General features: G+C 40.4%; 2 protein-coding genes across 2 annotated transcripts in view; one reads left to right on the top strand and one right to left on the bottom strand.

The window, feature by feature from the left end:
* The first annotated feature begins 388 nt into the window (after window positions 1-388).
* Window positions 389-10,920, top strand: NR2E3 (nuclear receptor subfamily 2 group E member 3). Its single transcript, XM_088444670.1, has 8 exons — window positions 389-443; window positions 2,171-2,321; window positions 4,782-4,885; window positions 5,042-5,290; window positions 5,498-5,679; window positions 7,335-7,575; window positions 7,688-7,793; window positions 9,853-10,920. The coding sequence occupies exons 1-8, from the start codon at window positions 389-391 to the stop codon at window positions 9,983-9,985; spliced, it is 1,221 nt and encodes a 406-aa protein (XP_088300796.1). The 3' UTR covers window positions 9,986-10,920.
* A 903-nt stretch (window positions 10,921-11,823) lies between these two features.
* The window catches only part of MYO9A (myosin IXA), a 129,797-nt gene continuing 125,614 nt past the window's right edge, over window positions 11,824-16,006 (bottom strand). The window contains exons 42-43 of the mRNA XM_088446395.1: window positions 14,544-14,717; window positions 11,824-14,386 (exon numbers count right to left, since the gene is read on the bottom strand). Of these exons, the coding sequence (XP_088302521.1) occupies window positions 14,005-14,386; window positions 14,544-14,717 (556 nt within the window). The 3' untranslated portion in view covers window positions 11,824-14,004. The remainder of the gene's footprint in view (window positions 14,387-14,543; window positions 14,718-16,006) is intronic.

Below are 16,006 nucleotides of genomic sequence, written 5' to 3'. Positions count from 1 at the left end.
ACTTTGCTAATTTTTCCTATGGCTAGTTGACTGCTCCACCTTCTCGTAGACGGTAAAGATTAAGAGGATAACAAGAGGCATCTGCTTACACAGCGTTAGGAGCTAATCTCCAGGCCCTAAGAAAACTCCTGAAGAGAGACAGGGAAATAAGAGAAAGATAAACCTCTCCATCCATATTCTATCTATCCTTCATCTCCACAGAGTCAACCCGTCTTCACTCTTCCATGTCAGGAGATGCCATGACCTGTCCCACATAATATACTGGGTACATTTTAAGAGGTTTCAAAAGTCAGACTGGCAGACTGTTCACACCTTTGGAGCCGAAAGGAGCTTAGAACCCGATAAGAGGAGAATCATCTAAGGAACCACTCTAGAAAGTTAAGGTGACATGAGTTCACCCACTGGCTCCGTGCTTAGCACCAGTGCAGATGACAGCCAGTCAGGTAAGGAAACATTACTGCTTTTCTAAATTAATGGGCAATTAATTAATCCATTCATTGTAGCAATAAACTAAATTATGCTGAAGGTCAGGAAGTGAGCGCAACTATTTCCCCAAAGTATAAAGTATTTTTATTGTCACTGCACAGATATTTGATACTATGGCCTTTGATGTCCTTGTGATCTGTCATTGATATATATATATACACCGTATATGAGAAAGAGATGCTAGGTAGGAGCTTGTTTCATACAAGTAGCCAAAATTATAATATATAGTCCAGTATCCATTTTACATCCACCGATTACCCCCCCCCCCCTCTTCATTCCCAAGGTTTTAAAATAATCCAATGATTATTTATACATGACCATTTCCACACAATTTTCCATATACAGCATATTTACTGTCATAGAACTCTATAGTCTTGTATATTAGTGAAAGGATTCGATACATATTTTAGCAATGTAGTCATTACAATATGATGCACATTCAATATACTGGATTGTAGATATTTGCTCATATTAGAACAATTAAAACATTTTTCCCTTCAAGTTGACATTTGTGCTGTGTGGTGGGGGAGGTGTTGATGAACAGTCCCCTCTGTGAACAGATTTTACATGCTGGAACAAATTGCTACACGCTGCTTTTGTGTATATCTCCTCACTGGAATATTATGGTGGAGTTTTAGTTACATTTATTTTGTTTGTCTTTTGAAAAATGTAAAATTGAGGTTTCACTGTACTAACATCAGGTTCTTGTTATAAAATATTCTAAACTACAGTTGAAAAGATTAAAATGACAGCAAAAAATATTACATTTACACAATTATTCATTTGTTTAATAAACTCAACATATTTACTGGTTTTTACTTGATTATAATCTGCTAATACAATGTATGTCTTCATTTTCCAAAATTTATTAAATAACTCATTTTGTGTGATTCTTGTAAATCTATGTTAACAGAAATTATTAAGTTTAATGTTAAATGAAAATTCAAATTTAAAAACAAAAAGTGCTGTTCATGTTAACATGAATGGTGACATAACCTTTGCTGTGGTATAAAACCAGCCACTAGACCTGTGTTATCGATAGAATAGCTAAATATACCCCAAATATCTTTCCCTTTCCAGTATATTTTTTTCCTGGCAGCACACAAATTATAGACCTACAGATATATTAATATATGGAAATATACGCATCTTGTAATGTTACTACCTAATTGCATATATAAAGATGAATGGATCTCTGGCAGTTCATTTCATAGAGATTGCAGCTGCCATTGAGGGTAATTCAATTAGCCACTGGTTGGTTCACCCAGCGAGTAAGTGGGCACAAATATGCGGCACGTACGGTGCCCCCAAACTCACAGCTATTTGTTCGCAGACCCATATCGCTGTGTAATCCACAAGATTACTGCTGTTTCCATACCGTTGTAATGACATCGCTTGTGGCTAATTGGATCGACCCCAATGTCTATTTTTAGTTGAATCAGTTTGTGAATGAAAAAGGTTGTTTAAAAATACCATTTGAAATTCTACCTGTTCAGTAACCTTATGAGGGAATTAATGTTTTTTTGTTTTCTAGACCCCTAGAATAACCAAAATGTGAAACATTGTGAAGCGTGCTATATTGTTCTGCTTATCTCTATTACAATAAAAGACATACTTACATTCCCATGGTTTGTGTGTAGCTCTATAATGTATCTAGTATTTTGCTTTCCGCTTTTCCTTGCAGCTCCTAGTCCTGCCCCAGGACCTGCCCCCAGCTCAGCCTTGCTGTGCAGAGTGTGCGGGGACAGTAGCAGTGGAAAACATTACGGCATTTTTGCTTGTAACGGTTGCAGTGGTTTCTTCAAGAGGAGCGTCCGACGAAAACTTATCTACAGGTAGGTTAAGTTCTTTCTTTAGTGAGCTAAATTGGTTGCGTCAGTCTTGAAGCAAATATAACATACTGTAGGGGTTACACCAGGATAAACAAAGATCTTTCATGCAGTGCAGCATAGTGTTGCCAAGGTGCAAAATAACATGTAGCTGGATTTGCTCCTAACTCTATTATATGAGGCAAAGGGCCGGTTGTAAGAGAGTGAATTTTGCAAAAGTGGCGATTTTGCAGCAGAATTTAAATCAGCATTTTTTAAGACTAAGCCAGGTTGGTTTTGCTTTAAAGAAAAAAAAAAAATCAGTTTAAACTGAAAAAACCACTGAAATCGGCCCCCGGTTACATTTGCCTATAACCTCCATTATAGCGCCCATATATTGTGCATATGATCTCAATCATCAACAATTTGAATTATTATTTGAATAATTAGAATTGTGTAGTATTTTATTTGTTACTATGGACTGATTTGTGCATGTGTCCGCCCGTGTCCCTCTCACTACGTGTTAAACTAAAACAGAACATAAACAAGAGACTATGGGGCCTATGTGTGTGAAGCCATTTTTTACATAAAATTATTCAATAAACTGCAGTTTCTGTATAATTTTATGTATCAATCCTATGTACTAATAGCACAATGCAGAAGATTTTACAGAAATCTCCAGCAAAGTGCCAATTAGCACTTCAGATCGCAGTGCCCATTATTATCAATGGGGACTACGATCTGACCCATATGTACTAAACTCCAATAAGCAAAGCCTTTCGTAGTTTACACCATCTTCAGAAGGTGTAAACTACGGTTTGCCTATGGGGGCTCCAGGGGCAGGAGAGAGATCTTTTGATCTCCCCCCCGCAGCCCCTGGCCGGCCCTGGAAGCTGACGCTATGTGTATGCACAGTGTCAGTTTACCCCGGGGAAGTCTTTCACTTCAGTGAAAGACTTCTCTGAAATGCTGGGAATATAACTCGCGGGGACAGCGGTTACCGCAAACGCTGTCCGTGTGAGTTCCCTGTAGTACATAGCCGGGATATTTTCATAAAAAATGTAAATATTCCCCATGAATTGGAACGTTAATCGCGTCAGTACCACGATTATTGGTACAGTACCTATATTACTGATGAACCTTACAATTGCGCAGCTTCAGGAAACGCGTTAGGACTTGTGAGCTGTTTGGATTACACAACTCCGGAATATATCCACTCAAAGCACCCTAACTGGCTACAGTTATTGGACCATTCAGTGGATATACCTCTGAGACCTGCTGACACTAAGGCTGGTTCATAGCAGGTGAGAGCCGTGAATACTACACTTACACGAGCTGCCACTGAATTTGGCTGACACCAAGTGACCTACGGCCGGATAAAAAGGAGATTCAGCAAACACAAACTCTGCATATAGCGTGTGCTCCTGCTGGATGTACCATATACTGGATGTGTTGACAGCGATAATTGGCCTCTGGCAGGTGAGAGCTACATAGGATTGCCATGAGACTGTAATATGTCTGCACTCCGTAATGGGAGCTGTATAATACCACTGAAAGCAGACTTGGCTATTAATGAGAGCAAGTCCACTGACTGATTTACAAACTGCCAGTCTGGTGATTTTTACAGCCTGCTAGACCCAGCACAGATATATGGGAATTAGGGTTTGTAAAATAGGCAGTAGCTTAATCCTTTCATGTAGGGAGATATAAGTCTGGACACTATTTTAAACCAAAATACACGGAAATGCTGATATCTGATCAGCTGAACTATACTAATATATCCTATTAACTCACAGGAGGAATAACAATTTTTACTGATTCAGAAGATGCAGTATAAAAGTACTGATGGTGATTCTGTATAATTATGCACGCTTTCTAGTTATTTTAATGTTGTAGATGTATGTAAGCAACAAATGTTTTTATTTTTTAATTTTGTACATCTGACTCCATCAATCTTATAGTGGATGGTTTGCGCTACCTGTCTTTTTGCTTTATTGGTTTATTTGGCGGTGACACAGACAACTCTTAGTTGGGAGTGCGGCAAACCTACCTCTGTACATAGAGCTGATAATTATTTAGAATATTTGTATGGGATTGGTGTTTATTGATCTAATTTTTTATTGTTAGAGCTAGGAGCAAATCCAGCTAAATACCATTATATGAGACATAGGGCCGGTTGTAAGAGAGTGAATTTTGCAAAAGTGTCGATTTTGCAGCAGAATTTGTATTGGCAGGTTGGAAGATGCTTTAAAAATAAAAAGAATACCTTTAAATTGGAAAATCACTGAAATTGGCACCCGGTTACATTTGCCTATATCCTCCATTATCGTGCTCATATATTGTGCATATGATCTCAATCATTAACAATTTGAATTATGTAGTACTTTATTGGTTACTATGGACTGATTTTTTTTTTGGGTGTGTGTGTCCTCCAGTGTCACTACCTGTTAAACTAAAATAAAACATAAACAAGAGCCTTTATTACAGATGTCAGGCAGGAACAGGAATGTGCCCAGTGGATAAGGCACATAGAAACCAGTGCCAGGCTTGCAGACTAAAGAAATGTCTACAGACCGGCATGAACAAAGATGGTGAGTTATCTGTGTACAGTATATTTACAATATACATTAAAGAGGCCACATGTGTTTCTATCATTACAGGCAGTCACATCATTATCTTTGATTGCTTTTACTGCCCTTCCTTTGCCCTTCCCCATGTGACTGTTTCTGCTGTTCTCCTACATACAGCTGTGCAGAATGAGCGCCAGCCTCGTAGTACAGCTCAGATTCGCTTGGACAGCATAGATCTGGACACAGACAGCTGCTCTGAGCACTTAGCTACAACTCGAGAGCCTCCCTTATCCTGTCCACCAGTCAACAACTTACGGGCTCCTGTGCCAAGTGCAATATCCGGGACCCTAAGCCCACCCCATAACCACCGATTCATGGCCAGCTTGATGACAGCAGAGACATGCGCCAAGCTGGAGCCAGAAGAAGGTATGTGAAAGAGGGTGGGCATTAGAAAATGGGTGGTGGGTTTGTTTTGCATGCTCCATGCATGTGATCTTAAATAATAGTCTGTGTGCTTCTATTAAACTTACATTTTGAAAGCAGAGAATACCCTGCAAGTAGTCTGCCCCAGTAATGGAATAAATGACACGGCCCATGAGCACCTGAGCTTATCACCTTCCCTTATACTTCCAGCTGATGAGAACATTGATGTTACAAGCAATGAGCCAGAACGCACACCTAGTGACTTTCAAATGTCTGGTTTCATCACGTCCAGTCCAGAGGGGGTGTACGAAACCTCCGCTCGTCTCCTCTTTATGGCAGTGAAATGGGCCAAGAACCTCCCAGTCTTCTCAAACCTTCCGTTCAGGGACCAGGTGAGAATCAAAAGTTCAACTCCTACATGATTGTGATGCCATATGTACAGACCAATGGTGTACACAACTGCTGATCACATATGAAAAGATTTAACTTATGATTAATAAAGTTCTAGGGTTAAGTGGAAGGGCAGCTCCTATAATGAAGCAAAGTAAAATTCTTGTCTCACAGTGATGAGGTTCTCCCCTGGCCTCACAGCATCTTTCCCATTCCTCAGTGGTGCCCCTATACCGCACTTTTTAAGGCATGAGGAGCAGGCTGGTGCTGGACATGAGAGGTGGAGATGGTCTGGGGAGGGATATAAGTCCCACCACAATGCCACCTCCATTCCCACTGTGCATCTACCAGCATACACACCTCATGAAGTCCTAGACAGTGACAGTGCTAAATCAATAGAGTGATTTCTCCTTTAGTGAAGGAACATATGTTTTGGTGGTGGGAAAAGCGGCATCTTTGTACTTGGCTGACTGAATCAGATTCTGACTTCATGGTATTTTGTTGTGTAGGAAAACCTTATTTCTTTCATCTGCTAAAATTTCATAACAGTCATCAGGGCCCATTTATCAATAATCACATACTCAGGACTATCTGGGCGCGAAATCAGTGGTATGCGATCATACCGCCCGGATGTATTAAAGAGCACCCGTATGGACAGGGGCTCCGAAAAGGAGCCCGTCCCTGCATTGTGCTGGGAGTGAAGTGATCGCATCAGCGGTCTCTTCACTCATAAGCCGGGACCTCAGCGCTTGCTGTTACTACAGAGGTGAGGGGGGAAAATGTGTTACTACATAGGTGAAGGAGGGGAATGTCAAATGTGTTACTACAGGGTGAAGGAAGGGAATGTTTTACAACACAGGCAAGGGAGGGGAATGTGTTACTACAGGGGTGAGCGGAGGTTAATATGTTAATACAGAGGTTCAGTAGGGGAATGTGTTACTCCAGAGGTGAGGGAGGGGAATACGTTACTACAGGTCGGCGGGAGGGATTGTATTTCTACAATCCCAGGTGAGGGAGGGGAATGTCAAATGTGTTACAATACAGGTGAGAGAGGGAAATGTTACTACAGAGGTGAGCGAGGATAATGTGTTACTACAGAGGTGAGGGAGGGAAATGTCTTACTATAGGGGTGAAGGATTAATGTGTTGTTGGAGTGGTGAGATGAAAATGGAAACAGTGAATTTCTAAGGTCTACCCGAGAGAAACCAGGTACATCAACTAGTATCATATATAGGACTGCATGCTTTGAAAATTAGGAATCACACTTGGTATAACCTGTTGCAGAATTGTAGAACAGAATAGTAAAAGTATTTGTTTTTCATACAAATCCTAAAATATAGATTGGGTACATTTATAGGTACGGTCATTGTACTGCAGCATAAACCTATAACATATAATGAGAAACCAACAGAAATAAATATAAGCACTGTGTGTCTCCAGGTACAGAGGTATTTCTGATAACTTGGAAGAAATCAGTAGAATGAAATTAATTATTCAAAGAGCACGTTTGTTATAGGAACACACAATATAGGACCTTTGTGACCTGGAAATACATGTATTCAGGCTGATTAACCTTTAATGTTCAGACTTTTAGGATCAGCATAACTTACCAGGTAGACTACAAGCTTACCTGTCCTGCTATCTCCTCATTCTGCAGGTGATTCTCCTGGAGGAAGCATGGAGTGAACTATTCCTGCTGTGCGCCATCCAATGGTCTATGCCACTTGATAGCTGTCCATTGTTGTCTGTGCCCGACCTTTCTTCCAATGTCCATGGAAAATCTCTCTCTTCCAGTATGGATATTCGAATCCTCCAAGAAACAATCAGTCGCTTCAAGTCGCTCAGTGTTGACCCAACAGAATTTGCCTGTATGAAGGCGGTGCTCCTCTTTAAGCACGGTGGGTATTTCATTTTTGCCAAATGTTTGCAGTTGTAATTTATTTAATTCAATCTGTTGTATTTAACCAATAGTTTTTCTCTTTCATTGGATCTTTCATTTCTCGGCTTTAGAAACAAGAGGGCTAAAAGACCCTGAACAAGTGGAAAACCTACAAGACCAGTCTCAGATGATGCTGGCTCAACATACAAGGAGTCATTACCCCACCCAGCCTGTTAGGTAACTGAGGAACACTGGCTTTTTCTTTTTATATTCATTCACACCTCAGCCAGAGACAATGGGCTGATAATAGCTTAGAAATGTGTCTATAAATAGAGCAAACTAAAAACAAATAGGAGTATATTAACTAATGTGCAGATTTTTAGAAGAGATGTTGCCCATAGCAAAGACTCAGATTCTAGCTGCTATCTTCAGAAGGTGTTAGATAAATATGTTGAATCTGATTGGTTGCTATGGGCAACAACTCCACTCCTAAAACCCCACACTTAGGGGTTATCCAATTTACCACGATAGGAGTATCCAATTAGCCGCAATAACGTTAAGTTTTCTCCAGAGAGAACTTTTTGGACTATCCACCCGAATTTGCTGCTTATATCATGTTTGCTCGCTCCTGTTTATAGTGCTATCCTATTGCAAAACCGGAGATAACCAATTCGCATGATAATGGGGAAATCAGCTTGTACCCCCAAAAATGTAAACTAAAGTAGGGTATTAGTGTAGAATTGTGTTAGTGGCCAGAATAAAAGGGGTTGGGGTTCCTAAATTGTGTCAAATGGCTGTTATATGCATTTTTCTATAATTTGTTTTGTCAAAATAAATACTGTAGTTAAATTAGGGGTAACTTAAAGTGGGTGTTAGTATATTTTTGTGTCATTATAGGGCATTTTAAAAAAAAGTTAAAAATACACCTGACACTTGTAATGTTTAAAACACCTGTCCCATTCATACAGCACCCCATATACCTGTCCCACTACTTTAAACCCATTTTCCAACACTTCTTACTTTTTCACCCCAAATATGACGTCATTGGCCAAATTATGCCAATTACAAATTATTTTTGCCTATGGAGGGTGTCCCAGTGGTTCCGCACCAAGTCCTGACATTTTTAGGCAAAAATAGTGGTTTTGCACAATTATCACCTGTTCAGAGCAGTGAAAAGAAATTCGCAATAAATTCCTATGCCATTCCTATGCCATTCCTATACCATTTTTCACATATGTAAAACCGTGGCTAATAGAATAGCCCATTTTTGGAGAAAGTTTTCACCAGTCAAAACTTTTCAGAGAAAAACTGGATATCAGGGCTAATTGGATACTTCCCTTAAGCTGGGCATACACTATACAATTATCTGTCCAATCTGGCTGGTTGGAATGAAAACCTGGTAATGTATGGGAGCAAATGACAATCGTCCATTTGCTCACAAACACTGGAAAATAGCCAAATATGGTTGTTCAGACAAATTGGTTAAAACACACAAATGTAACCAATTTGAACAATTTTTTTGTCAATTTTTTCAGTGTTTAAAACCATATGATCGACTGTCATTTACTCCCATACAGTACCAGGTTTTCATTCCAACCAGCCAGATTGGACAGATATCTGACAGAAAATTGTATAGTGGACGGCCAGCTTAAGTCTTATATACACAAAAAAAGGTAAAACATCAGGTATTTTAGTGAAAAGCATAATATGTATAAAGTTGTGTATTTTAAATCATATTTGTGCTAGAGGCAGCCATTTTGTGCTACTGAACTAATATTCTGGCTATTACTAGTAACACGTTGGGGCCGATGCACTGATCAACATATGCCTGTCTCCACTTGCCACTCTAGGGGAGTAACTGGGCGTTCTAAAGTAGAATGTGTTCTGTGAGGGCATATCGAAGTGACAGCGAGCTATGCTGAGGGGGCAGAAGTGTAATTACACGTTTGTAGGCGTACCTTTTGCAGCAAGCATAGGCTGGTGCACGTGCACACTGATGATTTCTATGAAACACAGTGTAGATAGGGGGAGAGAAGCGTACAACTCTGCATATGGATGAATATGAGCATTTTTTTCCGTGAGCGCAGAATGGGAAAATCTGCAGCCAAGTTATGTTTTACTCTGCATTAGGCCTTTTGTGTCTAATATCTCTGTGATGTCACTAGTCCCTAGAGACCTGATAGTTCACGTAAAAGATTATTGGTTTAACCTACAAAATAGCTTCCTAGACTGTTTGGTGATGGGTAAACTGTAAATCAGGGAATTAATGTGCTAAATCTGTTCCCTTTCTGGTCAGGTTTGGGAAGCTGCTTCTACTTTCACCATCTCTTCGATATATTTCCTCTGAGCGCATTGAGATTCTCTTTTTCCACCGCACTATTGGCAACACACCTATGGAAAAGCTCCTGTGTGACATGTTTAAGAACTGAGCATGTGACTGAGACAATCAGTTGTGGACCACTCTACCAAGCTGCTCCCACAGTAGTGAAACAAGAGGACTCTGTGTAAATCATCTGCTGAACAGGAGACTGAACTACAAGAGCCACTGGAACATGTGCAAAGCAATGCAACTCAAGGTTTGGTTCCTAAGTACTTCAGCATTACATTTTTTATACCCAAACATAGGATATTTAGGAAAAAGATGGAATCTTCAATATTAGAGATGACAAAACCAGTGTCACATTTACAAGGACTAATGTAACTTAAAGGCCTATTTATGTATTTGTGCATAATTTTATGAAAATTGGGCTTGATAAACTGCTGTTTCTGCATACTTTTACGTATCCTCACTATGTACTAACAGCCTAATGCAGGAGCTTTCATAGAAATATCCTACAGAAAACTTATTAGAACTACAAACCACAGTCCTCCATTATTATCAATGGGGACTATGGTCCAAACTCCAAAAGTTTCTCTGATTCTGGCCCAATTGGTTAACACCATCCTCAGATGGCATAAACCACTTTATGCCAATGGAGGCATTCTCATAGGAGAGGGATCTTACGATCCCTCTCCTGCAGCCTCTGTTTGCCCCAGAATTTGACACTGTAAGTATGGGCAGTGTCCAATTCCCAGGAGGGGTCTTTCAAAAATATGAGACTCTCCTCTGAGACTCTGGGGATGTAAGTTGCAGGGACAAGGGACAGCGTTTATTGCTAGTGCTGGCTCTGCGGGTTACAGGTAGTATACAGTTTGTTGCAAGCCAGACTGTTAATAATTGCGGCACTGCAGCAGTTATTTATACATAGACCCCTTAGTGTAAGAGACACATGTCACAATTGTAGCTTAATTAGAACATTTTCAGGACTTAAGCTGGCCACACATCTAAAGATTATCTGTCCAAACATCCAACTAGTTGATTGATGGAATGAAAATCCAGTACGGTATGAAAGTAATTGACAATCAGCAATTTGCTCCCAAACACTGGAAAATGGACCAAAACTGTTAAATGTTTGATCTAAACAATTTGTTCAAACAACAAACTTGTCTGATGACCATTTTCATCTGTTTTCTGGCATTTAGGAGCAAATTGCTGATCATCAGTTACTCCCATACCTTACCAGATTTTAATTCCAACCAGTCAACTAGTTGGCTGGTTGGATGCAAGTTGGTCTAGTGTGCGGTCAGCTTTAGCCGGTTTCTCTCCATAAAACATTTCACCCCTTTTGCTTCTCAGGAACCTGGTAACAATATTACACAATATTCTTCCAGTTCTTAGTACTAGTAATATGAGTATATGTAACATGTGTGTCACAGCCCAGACCCCGTCCATATGTGTCTTATCTTACACTCTGGGAGTTGCTGCACGCACGCTTCCATGATGTTAGACCCAATGTTTCATGTATTTACATTGTTTTACAGCTTGTATTAAATAAAATTTTATTTTACAACATAGACTATTTATGCCAAAGTAATCACCTGGTACAGTTGTCTGTTTTGTTGTGTATGAAAATGTTTCATATACCATACTACCGTTATACCTGGCAGCCTTCTCGCTTGGAAAATGGTGGCAAATATATTCAACCACAAATTCTGCAATTGTCTTTTCTGAACTGAGTGTAGATTGGTACAATGCCATAAATGTAACGCAATAACCATGCAATGCAAAATTTCAGTAATGTTCCCTGTTGAAAATTTAAACTTTATCGATCGTCATCCTAAAAGACGCTGGAGTAGAACACTTCAATGAACTTGATTCTCTGCAAATGCGTACAACTTCTTCTACATTCTTAGATTTTCAGAACTTAAAAAAAAAAGCATAATTCAATGAAAGGCAATAGCATGATATCAGGAGGAGAGGGTTAGGGCAGTCTTTAAAATATACTTGTGTGTTTTAATACTGAATATAAATATCATAAAGCACCAATTATCTTTGTATAATGATGATTTTAATAATATACTACCACCACTACAGTAGGTACAGCCACTACAGGGCTCTAAGGTAAATGGGGCTTGGCATATGAGCAAAATGTGAGCTGGTGCAGTTAAGTAGCATTTGGGGCTTTCAGCATAATTACCAGGCTCTCCTCCAATTTTTCTATAGAGCCTGGTGATGCCTGTTTCATCCCTGTTAGGATATGGAACCACGTAAAGCACAGAACAGTGCATCATATACATAAGTGCCCTACTAACATTGTAGTTATGGGCCCACCAATGTCTAGTTTAGTCACAGGGTAGGAGAGCTAGAAATGTGTCTTAAAAGCTGCTGATCCTGCTGGAAAGAAAGGGATGAATATAGCAGTGTCCAGCCATTGGCTGATCAGCAGGGGGTCACTTACAATTATGGGTAGGTAGGAAGTGATCATAGCGTAATAACTCATGAAGCCATAGTGAACATAATAAACTATGCTGTACACCTCACAACATGGGCTATACCATAAATAACACAATATAATCACTGGATCAGGAGGCACAGAGAAGACCAAACCCAGGAAACCGGTCAAATGCTGTTTTTGTAGCAGTTCCGGCCAGGACCCGGGGGCTGAATAGTGTATACTGTCTTATACCATATTAGCTTCTAGAAACGGTGGTGGGATAGGCATAAAATAAAGTGACAATCCCATTTACCTCAGTTACACAAAACTTAGGCACTGACAGAGTAACGAGATCTATGCACAGACAAGTGACTCTCGTTGACCACCACATAGTATACAGAATATAGCAGCATAACAATAATTACTGCAAAGTCTCACTGAATCCTCCCACAATCCCATAGGACTCGCTGCCCCTTTACTAGATATAACTACAGCCAGTATGAAGTGAGCAAAGAGATGTTGCCCATTACATCTTCTAATGCAGCGTTTTTAGTTTACATTCAGTGATTTAATTCTTATTGCTATGCAGCTATATAGTGTTTTTTTTCTCACTCTCTCCAATATACCCATTACAGTAGCCCTGCTTTAATTTATTCACTTGTCTCTCCATAATGTTCATTTAGAAGGGATCACACTATCGGCTGCACTTGGGATAAAAGAAAGAATGCTGATTAAGCCGTTTACATTCTGCAGCTTTTGTTCTTTAATAAGCTCTGGGTTTATTCGCGATGTAATGGATCTTACAGCAGTAAATTTACACAGATTGTACTGAATACATACAACAGCACTGTCTCCCATTGCACCTTGCGTTCAGTGGCTTCTCCCAGATGCAGGACATTTACATTCAGTATGGAAGTATCTGCCCTTTAGAAGGCTCAGCAGGCTTATGTTGGGGTAAAATCTGCAGCCAGAAGGGTTATGCGTGAAGAGGCAGCTGCCCAGTTATTATATCTGTCCCACACAAGTTCTCTTCTGCAGAAAAGAAGATTTTGCTTGAATGAACAGTTCTGAACTCTAATCACACAGTGTCTACTTCCTGGAATATCTGTTCTCTGGATTATACAATGCGGATCCCAAAGAACAGGTGGAATGTAATTACCGAAATGTCCAAAGTTCTTTTTGGGTCAGTGCTACCTCGGAGTTCAGAGGCAGAGAACAAACATGGGCTAGGGGGGTGTCAAACCCCACACAGAAGTTGATCCATGCATTGCAGGAGGCACCACCCTTACAAAGCTTTGTGCAACCACAGTGCAGATGCTGCTTTAAATTAATGGGAATGGTTTATTTATATAGGGCTTAGAAACCACAAATAAAATTAATAATATTAATATAATAATATTTATAATAAAAGCCTTTTCTGTTGAGATCAGCATATGTTGATAAAAGGAGTGTTAAGTCATGTAATGAGATCCCATAAGTAGTGGATTCGGCTGGATAAGGCTTTTGTTAGACATGACCACCCCTTTTCCTTGGTAGATGTTGGCAGCACATGCCAAATGGTCTGTAGCTCCTAGTGACACAGGAGGCACTAGGGTAAAGCTATGGGGGAAGGCGCAGGTCTTGGCAAGAAGAGTGTTTGTGATTTGGTAGATGAAAGTTGCCAATAGGAGAATTAAGATAAGAATATACGTCCTTCAAACCATAAACTCATTGCTCCCAAACAAGACAAGGGACTGTGAGCTGCCATCTGGTCCCAGAATCCTTTGTTCACTACTCTCAGGAGTATCTCTTGGTTTCTGGGGAGATTGTTTGACATTCTTTAGTTTTTGACGTCCTTTCTCAGGATTAAAAGTTCCACGGCTTGTGAAATGTAAGGGGGGCCCAGAGTCTTGAGAGTCAACTGGGGCAGGTTCTCGATAAAAGGGGGCTTTAGGGTGTAAATGGAACCTTTTTCTTCCCAGGTGAGGTAAGCAAGATGAGGCAATAGGAGAGGAAAGGTTGCGGTCTCCACTGTCTGTGCTGTCACTTTCTCTCTTAGCTGGTCTCCTTGTTCTCATTGGCTCGGTTTGAGGAAAGCTTGAGCTTAGTGAAAAATGTTAGGCTTTAGAGCCAAGGGCCTCAGATGACGAGACCTTAGAGTCTGAAGCTTCTCTTGGACTGCAGATAGCTCTGAGAACCTGAACTGCGAGTCTGAGGGGGGCGGCATCCAGCAGGACAGGTAGTCCTTTCCAGCTTCATTAATGAATGAAGCTGGAAAGGACTACCTGTCCTGCTGGATGCCGCCCCCTCAGACTCGCAGTTCAGGTTCTCAGAGCTATCTGCAGTCCCAAGAGAAGCTTCAGACTCTAAGGTCTCGTCATCTGAGGCCCTTGGCTCTAAAGCTAACATTTCATAAGCAAGTTCCTCTCTGTTTAGGGAATACAAGGAAATTAAGAAAAACTACAGTTCCAAAAAACACAAGCAGTGATCAAATTTATCTCCTTATATATGTGAGCACAATACATCTATGCAATTCAGTGCTTATTGTATCCCATCTTTACGGACTTATACTATTTCTAAATTGTAATAAACAACGGTCTCCATTAAGACCCATCAACTGAGAGCCATGCTTAATGATATATAGGGTGCAGGATCTGTTCATCGGAATTCTTTACGCATTTCTGAGTAAAGCATTTTTGTGTAAGCTGTTGCTCCATTCCTAAAACGTTATAAAAATAAAAAATACAATTGCAATACACCTGCTCTAAGTGGTTTTAAATTTAAATGTCAATCACAAGCAATAATTTTTATTTAAAAAAGTTAACATGGAAAAATAACATATCAAAATTGGGCTAATAGCATTTTCACTATGTGGAGGGAAGATTCTCAAGGTGCGTACACACGGTACGATAAAAATGCACGATATGAACTATAATCAACCATATAGTTATCGTTCAGGTCGTACATTTTTTGATGCCCAAGGACCAGCCTTGTGCGGGCATGTATGGTTGATAAAGTTATCGACCATCGCCCGTGCATGCAGGCCAACCTGGTCGATATTGACCAGGTTACATAGGGACCCGTCGTTGGTGAGTTGGTGGTGTGCTGGATGATCGATATCAAACATTAAGCACACAAGGAAGGTGCAGGACGATCAGTCAGAGATATCGTTATCGCTGACTGATCCTACCATGTGTACGTACCATTAGCCTATTCTACACTGTACAGATGTGTTCTTGCTCATCTTTCCTGCCAATACAGCAAATGTGCGCAAGCACCACGGCATGCCATTTTCCACATATGCCAGGCCGCAGCAGCATTCGTACCATGCAATCCTATGGATTGCGGGAGCGAAAAAGACTCAAGCGCCCATTCACGGCCGTGGCAGCAAAGATAAGCGAGGACACATCTGTATTTGAAACTACTCTGAGCAGACTTAGCGCTGCTGCATAGGAATAGCAATGTGCTCTGCCTGTAAATATGAGTGCCAGAAAACTAGCCATTTTTTGAATTGCTAAAAAGGTATTTAATAAGCGGTGGTATATTATAACACTCAGAGGGAAGAAAGTGTACTTGTTAGACTCAGTAGTGTGAGGAGGAGATATTCTATTAGAGGCTTGGGCCGCAGTGTCGGGGGTTCATATAATTAGCTAGTGAGAATGGACTTTAGGGCATCTGAGATATGGGGTTCACTACTTGTGACCAGTAATATATTCC

This window comes from Taudactylus pleione, unplaced genomic scaffold, assembly GCF_031769625.1.
Source record: "Taudactylus pleione unplaced genomic scaffold, aTauple2 ptg000019l, whole genome shotgun sequence".
NCBI lineage: Eukaryota > Metazoa > Chordata > Amphibia > Anura > Myobatrachidae > Taudactylus > Taudactylus pleione.
The sequence above is the reverse complement of the archived record's forward strand: the minus strand, read 5'-3'. Positions and strand labels throughout refer to the sequence as shown.